Genomic DNA, 17,501 nt, shown 5'->3' on the forward strand with positions numbered 1-17,501 from the left:
ATGATCCGATAAATGGTTGATTTAGGTGCAATCTTACTAGCAGCAATATCCTTGAATGTGAAGCCCTTTTTGTGCAAAGCAATGATGACGGCACGTGTTTCCTTGCAGGTAACCATGGTTAACAGAGGAAGAACAATGATTTCAAGCACCACCCTCCTTTTAACGCTTCCAGTCTGTTATTCTAACTCAATCAGCATGACAGAGTGATCTCCAGTCTTGTCCTCGTCAACACTCTCAAACTTTTGACCACGACTGTACAGTGCCTTCAGAAAGTATTCACACCCCTTGACATTTTTTAAATGTTGTTGCGTTATAGCCTGAATTTTAAATGGATTACATTGAGATTTTTTGTCACTGGCCTAAACACAATACCCCGTAATGTCAAAGTGGAATTATGTTTTTCTAAATTAACTTTTACAAATTAATAAAAAATGAAAAGCTGAAAAGCTGAAATGTCTTGAGTCAATGGCCGGGGGGTGCTTTACTTGGCTCATCGCGCTCTAGCGACTCCCTGTGACGGGCCAGGCGCCTGCAGGCTGACCTCGGTCGTCAGTTGAACGGTGTTTCCTCCAGTGTGTAGCTGGCTTCTGGATTAAGCAAGCGGGTGTTAAGAAGCGTGGTTTGGCGGGTCATGTTTCGGAGGACGCATGACTCGACCTTCGCTTCTCCAGAGCCCGTTGGGGAGTTGCAGCGATGAGACAAAATCATAATCACGAAAATTGGGGAGAAAAAGGGGGAGGAAAAAATAAATAAAAAATATTCAAAATGATTGACAACTATTATGGCTGCCAAAGGTACTCCCACCAAGTATTAACTCTGTGGTGTGAAGATATACACAATTAAGACGTCTTCGTTTAAAAAAATAAAAAGTATTCTTTTAAAACGTTAACTTTCTTTCACTTTGAATATGTGAAACAGGTTGTGTAGATCTAGAGGAAAAAAAGCTGATTTAATGCCTTTTTAGATTTATTTTAAAGGCAATGTCACAACACAAGTCTGTCCCTGACCTCCAACCCTCTAACCTTTAACCCCTGACCTTTAACCTCTGCCCTCTAACCGCTTACCTCTGCCCCCAGGTGAGGAGGTGAAGAACCCTCAGAGGGTCGTTCCCATGGGCATCGTGTCGTCTCTCCTCATCTGTTTCCTTTAACCTCTGCCCTCTAACCGCTTACCTCTGCCCCCAGGTGAGGAGGTGAAGAACCCTCAGAGGGCCATTCCCATTGGCATCGTGTCGTCTCTCCTCATCTGTTTCGTGGCCTACTTCGGCGTGTCTGCTGCGCTCACCATGATGATGCCCTACTACCTCCTAGACAACAACAGTCCTCTGCCTGCAGCCTTTACATACGTGGGCTGGGAGGGAGCCACCTACGCTGTGGCTGTAGGCTCGCTGTGTGCTCTGTCCACCAGGTAAGTAGACGTACATCACATATAGACACACACCTAGCCTCACCTAGACAAACTATCCTGTATGTACACACACACACACACATCACCCTGCTGCTGTGATCAGTGACTTTAGCTCACACCACCAGGTGTGTGTGCGTGCGTGCGTGTTTCTTAGTGGGTATATATTTAACCATGGAGGGTATTTAATCCCCCTGCTGTCTATTAATATCAGTAGAGAGATCTGACAGGTCATATTGTCCCATTAATCTAACAGTTCTATCTATTAATATCGGTAGAGAGAGATCTGACATGCACATTAATGGTTCTGAATGCATTGAGTTGTATTAATATGTCTACTAACTAACAGATATATCTGACAGGTCATATTGAGTTCTATTAATATGTCTACTTCTAAGTTGATTCACACAAGTTCTTCGGCTGTCCCCATAGGAGAACCCTTTTCGGTTCAAAGTAAAACATTTTGGGGTTCCATGTAGAATCCTCTGTGGAAAGGGTTCTACATTTAACCCAAAACGGCTCTACTTGGAACCCAAAGGGTTCTACTTGGAACCAAAAGGGTTCTACCGGGAACCAACAAGGGTTCTTCAAAGGGTTCTCCTACGGGGACAGCTGAAGAACCCTTTTAGGTTCTAGATAGCACCTTTTTTTCTAAGAGTGTAGTTATAAGCAGTGTCTGTGATAGAATGTCTGTCTAATTGATTAGCTTCTCCTGATATTCCAATATAAAATGTGTTTTATTGAAACCATGATCCCTCTGTCTGAATCGCCTGTTTGATGATTATGAGTGCGTCCCAAAATGGCATCCAATTCTCTTTATAGTGCACTACTTTTCATCAGGGTCCATAGGGCTCTGGTCAACAGTAGGGCACTATCTAGGGAATACGATGCCATTTGGTCAACAGTAGTGCACTATATAGGGAATACGATGCCATTTGGTCAACAGTAGTGCACTATATAGGGAATAGGATGCCATTTGGTCAACAGTAGGGCACTATATAGGGAATAGGGTGCCATTTGGTCAACAGTAGTGCACTATATAGGGAATAGGATGCCACAGCTACATTACAGGGAGCTACATTACAGGGAGCTACATTACAGCTACATTACAGGGAGCTACATTACAGGGAGCTACATTACAGGGTGCTACATTACAGCTACATTACAGGGAGCTACATTACAGGGAGCTACATTACAGGGAGCTACATTACAGGGAGCTACATTACAGGGAGCTACATTACAGCTACATTACAGGGAGCTACATTACAGGGAGCTACATTACAGGGTGCTACATTACAGGGTGCTACATTACAGGGAGCTACATTACAGGGAGCTACATTACAGGGAGCTACATTACAGGGAGCTACATTACAGGGAGCTACATTACAGGGAGCTACATTACAGGGAGCTACATTACAGCTACATTACAGGGAGCTACATTACAGGGAGCTACATTACAGGGTGCTACATTACAGGGAGCTACATTACAGGGAGCTACATTACAGGGAGCTACATTACAGGGAGCTACATTACAGGGAGCTACATTACAAGGAGCTACATTACAGCTACATTACAGGGAGCTACATTACAGGGAGCTACATTACAGGGAGCTACATTACAGCTACATTACAGGGTGCTACATTACAGCTACATTACAGGGAGCTACATTACAGGGAGCTACATTACAGGGAGCTACATTACAGGGAGCTACATTACAGGGAGCTACATTACAGCTACATTACAGGGAGCTACATTACAGGGAGCTACATTACAGGGAGCTACATTACAGGGAGCTACATTACAGGGTGCTACATTACAGCTACATTACAGGGAGCTACATTACAGGGAGCTACATTACAGGGAGCTACATTACAGGGAGCTACATTACAGGGAGCTACATTACAGCTACATTACAGGGAGCTACATTACAGGGAGCTACATTACAGGGAGCTACATTACAGCTACATTACAGGGAGCTACATTACAGGGAGCTACATTACAGGGTGCTACATTACAGGGAGCTACATTACAGGGAGCTACATTACAGGGAGCTACATTACAGGGAGCTACATTACAAGGAGCTACATTACAGCTACATTACAGGGAGCTACATTACAGGGAGCTACATTACAGGGAGCTACATTACAGCTACATTACAGGGTGCTACATTACAGCTACATTACAGGGAGCTACATTACAGGGAGCTACATTACAGGGAGCTACATTACAGGGAGCTACATTACAGGGAGCTACATTACAGCTACATTACAGGGAGCTACATTACAGGGAGCTACATTACAGGGAGCTACATTACAGGGAGCTACATTACAGGGAGCTACATTACAGGGTGCTACATTACAGCTACATTACAGGGAGCTACATTACAGGGAGCTACATTACAGGGAGCTACATTACAGGGAGCTACATTACAGCTAGATTACAGGGAGCTACATTACAGGGAGCTACATTAAAGGGTGCTACATTACAGGGAGCTACATTACAGGGAGCTACATTACAGGGAGCTACATTACAAGGAGCTACATTACAGCTACATTACAGGGAGCTACATTACAGGGAGCTACATTACAAGGAGGTACATTACAGCTACATTACAGGGAGCTACATTACAGGGAGCTACATTACAGGGAGCTACATTACAGCTACATTACAGGGAGCTACATTACATGGAGCTACATTACAGCTACATTACAGGGAGCTACATTACAGGGAGCTACATTACATGGAGCTACATTACAGGGAGCTACATTACAGGGATTTACATTACAGGGAGCTACATTACAAGGAGCTACATTACAGCTACATTACAGGGAGCTACATTACAGGGAGCTACATTACAGGGAGCTACATTACAGCTACATTACAGGGAGCTACATTACAGGGAGCTACATTACAGCTACATTACAGGGAGCTACATTACAGGGAGCTACATTACAGGGAGCTACATTACAGGGAGCTACATTACAGCTACATTACAGGGAGCTACATTACAGGGAGCTACATTACAGGGAGCTACATTACAGGGAGCTACATTGCAGGGTGCTACATTACAGGGAGCTACTTTACAGGGAGCTACATTACAGGGAGCTACATTACAGGGAGCTACATTACAGGGAGCTAAATTACAGGGTGCTACATTACAGGGAGCTACATTACAGGGAGCTACATTACAGGGAGCTACATCACAGGGAGCTACATTACAGGGAGCTACATTACAGGGAGCTACACTACAGGAGCTACATTACAGGGAGCTACATTACAGGGAGCTACATTACAGGGAGCTACATTACAGGGAGCTACATTACAGGGAGCTACATTACAGGGAGCTACATTACAGCTACATTACAGGGAGCTACATTACAGGGTGCTACATTACAGCTACATTACAGGGAGCTACATTACAGGGAGCTACATTACAGGGAGCTACATTACAGGGAGCTACATTACAGGGAGCTACATTACAGCTACATTACAGGGAGCTACATTACAGGGAGCTACATTACAGGGAGCTACATTACAGGGAGCTACATTACAGGGAGCTACATTACAGGGAGCTACATTACAGGGTTCTACATTACAGCTACATTACAGGGAGCTACATTACAGGGAGCTACATTACAGGGAGCTACATTACAGGGAGCTACATTACAGCTACATTACAGGGAGCTACATTACAGGGAGCTACATTACAGGGTGCTACATTACAGGGAGCTACATTACAGGGAGCTACATTACAGGGAGCTACATTACAGGGAGCTACATTACAAGGAGCTACATTACAGCTACATTACAGGGAGCTACATTACAGGGAGCTACATTACAGGGAGCTACATTACAAGGAGCTACATTACAGGGAGCTACATTACAGGGAGCTACATTACAGGGAGCTACTTTACAGGGAGCTACATTACAGGGAGCTACATTACAGCTACATTACAGGGAGCTACATTACAGGGTGCTACATTACAGGGAGCTACATTACAGGGAGCTACATTACAGGGAGCTACATTACAGGGAGCTACATTACAGGGAGCTACATTACAGGGAGCTACATTACAGGGAGCTACATTACAGGGAGCTACATTACAGGGAGCTACATTACAGGGAGCTACATTACAGCGAGCTACATTACAGCGAGCTACATTACAGGGAGCTACATTACAGGGAGCTACATTACAGGGAGCTACATTACAGGGAGATACATTACAGGGAGCTACATTACAGGGAGCTATATTACAGGGAGCTACATTACAAGGAGCTACATTACAGGGAGCTACATTACAGGGAGCTACATTACAGGGAGCTACATTACAGGGAGCTACATAACAAGGAGCTACATTACAGAGTGCTACATTACAGGGAACTACATTACAGGGAGCTACATTACAGGGAGCTACATTACAGGGAGCTACATTACAGCTACATTACAGGGTGCTACATTACAGCTACATTACAGGGAGCTACATTACAGGGAGCTACATTACAGGGCGCTACATTACAGGGAGCTACATTACAGGGAGCTACATTACAGGGAGCTACATTACAGGGAGCTACATTACAGGCAGCTACATTACAGCTACATTACAGGGAGCTACATTACAGGGAGCTACATTAGAGCTACATTACAGGGAGCTACATTACAGGGAGCTACATTACAGGGAGCTACATTACAGGGTGCTACATTACAGCTACATTACAGGGAGCTACATTACAGGGAGCTACATTACAGGGAGCTACATTACAGGGAGCTACATTACAGGGAGCTACATTACAGGGAGCTACATTACAGGGAGCTACATTACAGGGTGCTACATTACAGGGAGCTACATTACAGGGAGCTACATTACAGGGAGCTACATTACAGGGAGCTACATTACAGGGAGCTACATTACAAGGAGCTACATTACAGCTACATTACAGGGAGCTACATTACAGGGAGCTACATTACAGGGAGCTACATTACAGCTACATTACAGGGTGCTACATTACAGCTACATTACAGGGAGCTACATTACAGGGAGCTACATTACAGGGAGCTACATTACAGGGAGCTACATTACAGGGAGCTACATTACAGGGAGCTACATTACAGCTACATTACAGGGAGCTACATTACAGGGAGCTACATTACAGGGAGCTACATTACAGGGAGCTACATTACAGGGTGCTACATTACAGCTACATTACAGGGAGCTACATTACAGGGAGCTACATTACAGGGAGCTACATTACAGCTACATTACAGGGAGCTACATTACAGGGAGCTACATTACAGGGTGCTACATTACAGGGAGCTACATTACAGGGAGCTACATTACAGGGAGCTACATTACAGGGAGCTACATTACAGGGAGCTACATTACAAGGAGCTACATTACAGCTACATTACAGGGAGCTACATTACAGGGAGCTACATTACAAGGAGGTACATTACAGCTACATTACAGGGAGCTACATTACAGGGAGCTACATTACAGGGAGCTACATTACAGCTACATTACAGGGAGCTACATTACAGGGAGCTACCTTACAGCTACATTACAGGGAGCTACATTACAGGGAGCTACATTACAGGGAGCTACATTACAGGGAGCTACATTACAGGGAGCTACATTACAAGGAGCTACATTACAGCTACATTACAGGGAGCTACATTACAGGGAGCTACATTACAGGGAGCTACATTACAGGGAGCTACATTACAGGGAGCTACATTACAGCTACATTACAGGGAGCTACATTACAGGGAGCTACATTACAGGGTGCTACATTACAGGGAGCTACATTACAGGGAGCTACATTACAGGGAGCTACATTACAGGGAGCTACATTACAAGGAGCTACATTACAGCTACATTACAGGGAGCTACATTACAGGGAGCTACATTACAGGGAGCTACATTACAGCTACATTACAGGGAGCTACATTACAGGGAGCTACCTTACAGCTACATTACAGGGAGCTACATTACAGGGAGCTACATTACAGGGAGCTACATTACAGGGAGCTACATTACAGGGAGCTACATTACAAGGAGCTACATTACAGCTACATTACAGGGAGCTACATTACAGGGAGCTACATTACAGGGAGCTACATTACAGCTACATTTACAGGGAGCTACATTACAGGGAGCTACATTACAGCTACATTACAGGGAGCTACATTACAGGGAGCTACATTACAGGGAGCTACATTACAGGGAGCTACATTACAGCTACATTACAGGGAGCTACATTACAGGGAGCTACATTACAGGGAGCTACATTGCAGGGTGCTACATTACAGGGAGCTACATTACAGGGAGCTACATTACAGGGAGCTACATTACAGGGAGCTACATTACAGGGAGCTACATTACAGGGTGCTACATTACAGGGAGCTACATTACAGGGAGCTACATTACAGGGAGCTACATCACAGGGAGCTACATTACAGGGAGCTACATTACAGGGAGCTACACTACAGGGAGCTACATTACAGGGAGCTACATTACAGGGAGCTACATTACAGGGAGCTACATTACAGGGAGCTACATTACAGGGTGCTACATTACAGGGAGCTTCATTACAGCTACATTACAGGGAGCTACATTACAGGGAGCTACATTACAGGGAGCTACATTACAGGGAGCTACATTACAGCTACATTACAGGGAGCTACATTACAGGGAGCTACATTACAGGGAGCTACATTACAGGGAGCTACATTACAGGGAGCTACATTACAGGGAGCTACATTACAGGGAGCTACATTACAAGGAGCTACATTACAGCTACATTACAGGGAGCTACATTACAGGGAGCTACATTACAGGGAGCTACATTACAAGGAGCTACATTACAGGGAGCTACATTACAGGGAGCTACATTACAGGGAGCTACATTACAGGGAGCTACATTACAGGGAGCTACATTACAGCTACATTACAGGGAGCTACATTACAGCTACATTACAGGGAGCTACATTACAGGGAGCTACATTACAGCTACATTACAGGGAGCTACATTACAGGGAGCTACATTACAGGGAGCTACATTACAGGGAGCTACATTACAGGGAGCTATATTACAGGGAGCTACATTACAGGGAGCTACATTACAGGGAGCTACATTACAAGGAGCTACATTACAGCTACATTACAGGGAGCTACATTACAGGGAGCTACATTACAGGGAGCTACATTACAGGGAGCTACATTACAGGGAGCTACATTAGAGGGAGCTACATTACAAGGAGCTACATTACAGCTACATTACAGGGAGCTACATTACAGGGAGCTACATTACAAGGAGCTACATTACAGCTACATTACAGGGAGCTACATTACAGGGAGCTACATTACAGGGAGCTACATTACAGGGAGCTACATTACAGGGAGCTACATTAGAGGGAGCTACATTACAGGGAGCTACATTACAGGGTGCTACATTACAGGGAGCTACATTACAGGGAGCTACATTACAGGGTGCTACATTACAGCTACATTACAGGGAGCTACATTACAGGGAGCTACATTACAGGGAGCTACATTACAGGGAGCTACATTACAGCTACATTACAGGGAGCTACATTACATCTACATTACAGGGAGATACATTACAGGGAGCTACATTACAGGGAGCTACATTACAGGGAGCTACATTACAGGGAGCTACATTACAAGGAGCTACATTACAGGGAGCTACATTACAGGGAGCTACATTACAGGGAGCTACATTACAGGGAGCTACATTACAGGGAGCTACATTACAGCTACATTACAGGGAGCTACATTACAGGGAGCTACATTAGAGGGAGCTACATTACAGGGAGCTACATTACAGGGTGCTACATTACAGGGAGCTACATTACAGGGAGCTACATTACAGGGTGCTACATTACAGCTACATTACAGGGAGCTACATTACAGGGAGCTACATTACAGGGAGCTACATTACAGGGAGCTACATTACAGCTACATTACAGGGAGCTACATTACATCTACATTACAGGGAGATACATTACAGGGAGCTACATTACAGGGAGCTACATTACAGGGAGCTACATTACAGGGAGCTACATTACAGGGAGCTACATTACAGGGAGCTACATTACAGGGAGCTACATTACAGGGAGCTACATTACAGCTACATTACAGGGAGCTACATTACAGCTACATTACAGGGAGATACATTACAGGGAGCTACATTACAGGGAGCTACATTACAGGGAGCTACATTGCAGGGTGCTACATTACAGGGAGCTACATTACAGGGAGCTACATTACAGGGAGCTACATTACAGGGAGCTACATTACAGGGAGCTACATTACAGGGTGCTACATTACAGGGAGCTACATTACAGGGAGCTACATTACAGGGAGCTACATCACAGGGAGCTACATTACAGGGAGCTACATTACAGGGAGCTACACTACAGGGAGCTACATTACAGGGAGCTACATTACAGGGAGCTACATTACAGGGAGCTGCATTACAGGGAGCTACATTACAGGGAGCTACATTACAGGGAGCTTCATTACAGCTACATTACAGGGAGCTACATTACAGGGAGCCACATTACAGGGAGCTACATTACAGGGAGCTACATTACAGGGAGCTACATTACAGGGAGCTACATTACAGCTACATTACAGGGAGCTACATTACAGGGAGCTACATTACAGGGAGCTACATTACAGGGAGCTACATTACAGGGAGCTACATTACAGGGTGCTACATTACAGCTACATTACAGGGAGCTACATTACAGGGAGCTACATTACAGGGAGCTACATTACAGGGAGCTACATTACAGGGAGCTACATTACAGCTACATTACAGGGAGCTACATTACAGGGAGCTACATTACAGGGTGCTACATTACAGGGAGCTACATTACAGGGAGCTACATTACAGGGAGCTACATTACAGGGAGCTACATTACAGGGAGATACATTACAAGGAGCTACATTACAGCTACATTACAGGGAGCTACATTACAGGGAGCTACATTACAGGGAGCTACATTACAAGGAGCTACATTACAGGGAGCTACATTACAGGGAGCTACATTACAGGGAGCTACATTACAGGGAGCTACATTACAGGGAGCTACATTACAGCTACATTACAGGGAGCTACATTACAGCTACATTACAGGGAGCTACATTACAGGGAGCTACATTACAGCTACATTACAGGGAGCTACATTACAGGGAGCTACATTACAGGGAGCTACATTACAGGGAGCTACATTACAGGGAGCTATATTACAGGGAGCTACATTACAGGGAGCTACATTACAGGGAGCTACATTACAAGGAGCTACATTACAGCTACATTACAGGGAGCTACATTACAGGGAGCTACATTACAGGGAGCTACATTACAGGGAGCTACATTACAGGGAGCTACATTAGAGGGAGCTACATTACAAGGAGCTACATTACAGCTACATTACAGGGAGCTACATTACAGGGAGCTACATTACAAGGAGCTACATTACAGCTACATTACAGGGAGCTACATTACAGGGAGCTACATTACAGGGAGCTACATTACAGGGAGCTACATTACAGGGAGCTACATTAGAGGGAGCTACATTACAGGGAGCTACATTACAGGGTGCTACATTACAGGGAGCTACATTACAGGGAGCTACATTACAGGGTGCTACATTACAGCTACATTACAGGGAGCTACATTACAGGGAGCTACATTACAGGGAGCTACATTACAGGGAGCTACATTACAGCTACATTACAGGGAGCTACATTACATCTACATTACAGGGAGATACATTACAGGGAGCTACATTACAGGGAGCTACATTACAGGGAGCTACATTACAGGGAGCTACATTACAGGGAGCTACATTACAGCTACATTACAGGGAGCTACATTACAGGGAGATACATTACAGGGAGCTACATTACAGGGTGCTACATTACAGGGAGCTACATTACAGGGAGATACATTACAGGGAGCTACATTACAGGGTGCTACATTACAGGGAGCTACATTACAGGGAGATACATTACAGGGAGCTACATTACAGGGTGCTACATTACAGGGAGCTACATTACAGCTACATTACAGGGAGCTACATTACAGGGAGCTACATTACAGGGAGCTACATTACAGGGAGCTACATTACAGCTACATTACAGGGAGCTACATTACAGGGAGCTACATTACAGGGAGCTACATTACAGGGAGCTACATTACAGGGAGCTACATTACAGGGAGCTACATTACAGGGAGCTACATTACAAGGAGCTACATTACAGCTACATTACAGGGAGCTACATTACAGGGAGCTACATTACAGGGAGCTACATTACAAGGAGCTACATTACAGGGAGCTACATTACAGGGAGCTACATTACAGGGAGCTACATTACAGGGAGCTACATTACAGGGAGCTACATTACAGCTACATTACAGGGAGCTACATTACAGCTACATTACAGGGAGCTACATTACAGGGAGCTACATTACAGCTACATTACAGGGAGCTACATTACAGGGAGCTACATTACAGGGAGCTACATTACAGGGAGCTACATTACAGGGAGCTATATTACAGGGAGCTACATTACAGGGAGCTACATTACAGGGAGCTACATTACAAGGAGCTACATTACAGCTACATTACAGGGAGCTACATTACAGGGAGCTACATTACAGGGAGCTACATTACAGGGAGCTACATTACAGGGAGCTACATTAGAGGGAGCTACATTACAAGGAGCTACATTACAGCTACATTACAGGGAGCTACATTACAGGGAGCTACATTACAAGGAGCTACATTACAGCTACATTACAGGGAGCTACATTACAGGGAGCTACATTACAGGGAGCTACATTACAGGGAGCTACATTACAGGGAGCTACATTAGAGGGAGCTACATTACAGGGAGCTACATTACAGGGTGCTACATTACAGGGAGCTACATTACAGGGAGCTACATTACAGGGTGCTACATTACAGCTACATTACAGGGAGCTACATTACAGGGAGCTACATTACAGGGAGCTACATTACAGGGAGCTACATTACAGCTACATTACAGGGAGCTACATTACATCTACATTACAGGGAGATACATTACAGGGAGCTACATTACAGGGAGCTACATTACAGGGAGCTACATTACAGGGAGCTACATTACAAGGAGCTACATTACAGGGAGCTACATTACAGGGAGCTACATTACAGGGAGCTACATTACAGGGAGCTACATTACAGGGAGCTACATTACAGCTACATTACAGGGAGCTACATTACAGGGAGCTACATTAGAGGGAGCTACATTACAGGGAGCTACATTACAGGGTGCTACATTACAGGGAGCTACATTACAGGGAGCTACATTACAGGGTGCTACATTACAGCTACATTACAGGGAGCTACATTACAGGGAGCTACATTACAGGGAGCTACATTACAGGGAGCTACATTACAGCTACATTACAGGGAGCTACATTACATCTACATTACAGGGAGATACATTACAGGGAGCTACATTACAGGGAGCTACATTACAGGGAGCTACATTACAGGGAGCTACATTACAGGGAGCTACATTACAGGGAGCTACATTACAGGGAGCTACATTACAGGGAGCTACATTACAGCTACATTACAGGGAGCTACATTACAGCTACATTACAGGGAGATACATTACAGGGAGCTAAATTACAGGGAGCTACATTACAGGGAGCTACATTGCAGGGTGCTACATTACAGGGAGCTACATTACAGGGAGCTACATTACAGGGAGCTACATTACAGGGAGCTACATTACAGGGAGCTACATTACAGGGTGCTACATTACAGGGAGCTACATTACAGGGAGCTACATTACAGGGAGCTACATCACAGGGAGCTACATTACAGGGAGCTACATTACAGGGAGCTACACTACAGGGAGCTACATTACAGGGAGCTACATTACAGGGAGCTACATTACAGGGAGCTGCATTACAGGGAGCTACATTACAGGGAGCTACATTACAGGGAGCTTCATTACAGCTACATTACAGGGAGCTACATTACAGGGAGCCACATTACAGGGAGCTACATTACAGGGAGCTACATTACAGGGAGCTACATTACAGGGAGCTACATTACAGCTACATTACAGGGAGCTACATTACAGGGAGCTACATTACAGGGAGCTACATTACAGGGAGCTACATTACAGGGAGCTACATTACAGGGTGCTACATTACAGCTACATTACAGGGAGCTACATTACAGGGAGCTACATTACAGGGAGCTACATTACAGGGAGCTACATTACAGGGAGCTACATTACAGCTACATTACAGGGAGCTACATTACAGGGAGCTACATTACAGGGTGCTACATTACAGGGAGCTACATTACAGGGAGCTACATTACAGGGAGCTACATTACAGGGAGCTACATTACAGGGAGATACATTACAAGGAGCTACATTACAGCTACATTACAGGGAGCTACATTACAGGGAGCTACATTACAGGGAGCTACATTACAAGGAGCTACATTACAGGGAGCTACATTACAGGGAGCTACATTACAGGGAGCTACATTACAGGGAGCTACATTACAGGGAGCTACATTACAGCTACATTACAGGGAGCTACATTACAGCTACATTACAGGGAGCTACATTACAGGGAGCTACATTACAGCTACATTACAGGGAGCTACATTACAGGGAGCTACATTACAGGGAGCTACATTACAGGGAGCTACATTACAGGGAGCTATATTACAGGGAGCTACATTACAGGGAGCTACATTACAGGGAGCTACATTACAAGGAGCTACATTACAGCTACATTACAGGGAGCTACATTACAGGGAGCTACATTACAGGGAGCTACATTACAGGGAGCTACATTACAGGGAGCTACATTAGAGGGAGCTACATTACAAGGAGCTACATTACAGCTACATTACAGGGAGCTACATTACAGGGAGCTACATTACAAGGAGCTACATTACAGCTACATTACAGGGAGCTACATTACAGGGAGCTACATTACAGGGAGCTACATTACAGGGAGCTACATTACAGGGAGCTACATTAGAGGGAGCTACATTACAGGGAGCTACATTACAGGGTGCTACATTACAGGGAGCTACATTACAGGGAGCTACATTACAGGGTGCTACATTACAGCTACATTACAGGGAGCTACATTACAGGGAGCTACATTACAGGGAGCTACATTACAGGGAGCTACATTACAGGGAGCTACATTACAGCTACATTACAGGGAGCTACATTACATCTACATTACAGGGAGATACATTACAGGGAGCTACATTACAGGGAGCTACATTACAGGGAGCTACATTACAGGGAGCTACATTACAGGGAGCTACATTACAGGGAGCTACATTACAGCTACATTACAGGGAGCTACATTACAGGGAGATACATTACAGGGAGCTACATTACAGGGTGCTACATTACAGGGAGCTACATTACAGGGAGATACATTACAGGGAGCTACATTACAGGGTGCTACATTACAGGGAGCTACATTACAGGGAGATACATTACAGGGAGCTACATTACAGGGTGCTACATTACAGGGAGCTACATTACAGGGAGCTACATTACAGGGAGCTACATTACAGGGTGCTACATTACAGGGAGCTACATTACAGGGAGATACATTACAGGGAGCTACATTACAGGGTGCTACATTACAGGGAGCTACATTACAGGGAGCTACATTACAGGGAGCTACATTACAGGGAGCTACATTACAGCTACATTACAGGGAGCTACATTACAGGGAGCTACATTACAGGGAGCTACATTACAGGGAGCTACATTACAGGGAGCTACATTACAAGGAGCTACATTACAGCTACATTACAGGGAGCTACATTACAGGGAGCTACATTACAGGGAGCTACATTACAGCTACATTACAGGGTGCTACATTACAGCTACATTACAGGGAGCTACATTACAGGGAGCTACATTACAGGGAGCTACATTACAGGGAGCTACATTACAGGGAGCTACATTACAGCTACATTACAGGGAGCTACATTACAGGGAGCTACATTACAGGGAGCTACATTACAGGGAGCTACATTACAGGGAGCTACATTACAGGGTGCTACATTACAGCTACATTACAGGGAGCTACATTACAGGGAGCTACATTACAGGGAGCTACATTACAGGGAGCTACATTACAGCTAGATTACAGGGAGCTACATTACAGGGAGCTACATTAAAGGGTGCTACATTACAGGGAGCTACATTACAGGGAGCTACATTACAGGGAGCTACATTACAAGGAGCTACATTACAGCTACATTACAGGGAGCTACATTACAGGGAGCTACATTACAAGGAGGTACATTACAGCTACATTACAGGGAGCTACATTACAGGGAGCTACATTACAGGGAGCTACATTACAGCTACATTACAGGGAGCTACATTACATGGAGCTACATTACAGCTACATTACAGGGAGCTACATTACAGGGAGCTACATTACATGGAGCTACATTACAGGGAGCTACATTACAGGGATTTACATTACAGGGAGCTACATTACAAGGAGCTACATTACAGCTACATTACAGGGAGCTACATTACAGGGAGCTACATTACAGGGAGCTACATTACAGCTACATTACAGGGAGCTACATTACAGGGAGCTACATTACAGCTACATTACAGGGAGCTACATTACAGGGAGCTACATTACAGGGAGCTACATTACAGGGAGCTACATTACAGCTACATTACAGGGAGCTACATTACAGGGAGCTACATTACAGGGAGCTACATTACAGGGAGCTACATTGCAGGGTGCTACATTACAGGGAGCTACTTTACAGGGAGCTACATTACAGGGAGCTACATTACAGGGAGCTACATTACAGGGAGCTAAATTACAGGGTGCTACATTACAGGGAGCTACATTACAGGGAGCTACATTACAGGGAGCTACATCACAGGGAGCTACATTACAGGGAGCTACATTACAGGGAGCTACACTACAGGAGCTACATTACAGGGAGCTACATTACAGGGAGCTACATTACAGGGAGCTACATTACAGGGAGCTACATTACAGGGAGCTACATTACAGCTACATTACAGGGAGCTACATTACAGGGTGCTACATTACAGCTACATTACAGGGAGCTACATTACAGGGAGCTACATTACAGGGAGCTACATTACAGGGAGCTACATTACAGGGAGCTACATTACAGCTACATTACAGGGAGCTACATTACAGGGAGCTACATTACAGGGAGCTACATTACAGGGAGCTACATTACAGGGAGCTACATTACAGGGAGCTACATTACAGGGTTCTACATTACAGCTACATTACAGGGAGCTACATTACAGGGAGCTACATTACAGGGAGCTACATTACAGGGAGCTACATTACAGCTACATTACAGGGAGCTACATTACAGGGAGCTACATTACAGGGTGCTACATTACAGGGAGCTACATTACAGGGAGCTACATTACAGGGAGCTACATTACAGGGAGCTACATTACAAGGAGCTACATTACAGCTACATTACAGGGAGCTACATTACAGGGAGCTACATTACAGGGAGCTACATTACAAGGAGCTACATTACAGGGAGCTACATTACAGGGAGCTACATTACAGGGAGCTACTTTACAGGGAGCTACATTACAGGGAGCTACATTACAGCTACATTACAGGGAGCTACATTACAGGGTGCTACATTACAGGGAGCTACATTACAGGGAGCTACATTACAGGGAGCTACATTACAGGGAGCTACATTACAGGGAGCTACATTACAGGGAGCTACATTACAGGGAGCTACATTACAGGGAGCTACATTACAGGGAGCTACATTACAGGGAGCTACATTACAGGGAGCTACATTACAGGGAGCTACATTACAGCGAGCTACATTACAGCGAGCTACATTACAGGGAGCTACATTACAGGGAGCTACATTACAGGGAGCTACATTACAGGGAGATACATTACAGGGAGCTACATTACAGGGAGCTATATTACAGGGAGCTACATTACAAGGAGCTACATTACAGGGA

General features: G+C 44.9%; 1 protein-coding gene across 1 annotated transcript in view; it reads left to right on the top strand.

Annotated features, from left to right (window-relative positions):
• LOC311114919 (high affinity cationic amino acid transporter 1-like) overlaps positions 1-17,501 on the top strand; it is a gene marked incomplete at its 5' end in the record, with an annotated part of 64,485 nt that overhangs the window by 13,629 nt on the left and 33,355 nt on the right. The window contains one exon of the mRNA XM_084190136.1: positions 1,185-1,407. Within this exon, the coding sequence (XP_084046262.1) occupies positions 1,185-1,407 (223 nt within the window). The remainder of the gene's footprint in view (positions 1-1,184; positions 1,408-17,501) is intronic.

Source organism: Coregonus lavaretus (assembly GCF_964263955.1).
Source record: "Coregonus lavaretus genome assembly, contig: HAP1_SCAFFOLD_425, whole genome shotgun sequence".
NCBI classification, from domain to species: domain Eukaryota; kingdom Metazoa; phylum Chordata; class Actinopteri; order Salmoniformes; family Salmonidae; genus Coregonus; species Coregonus lavaretus.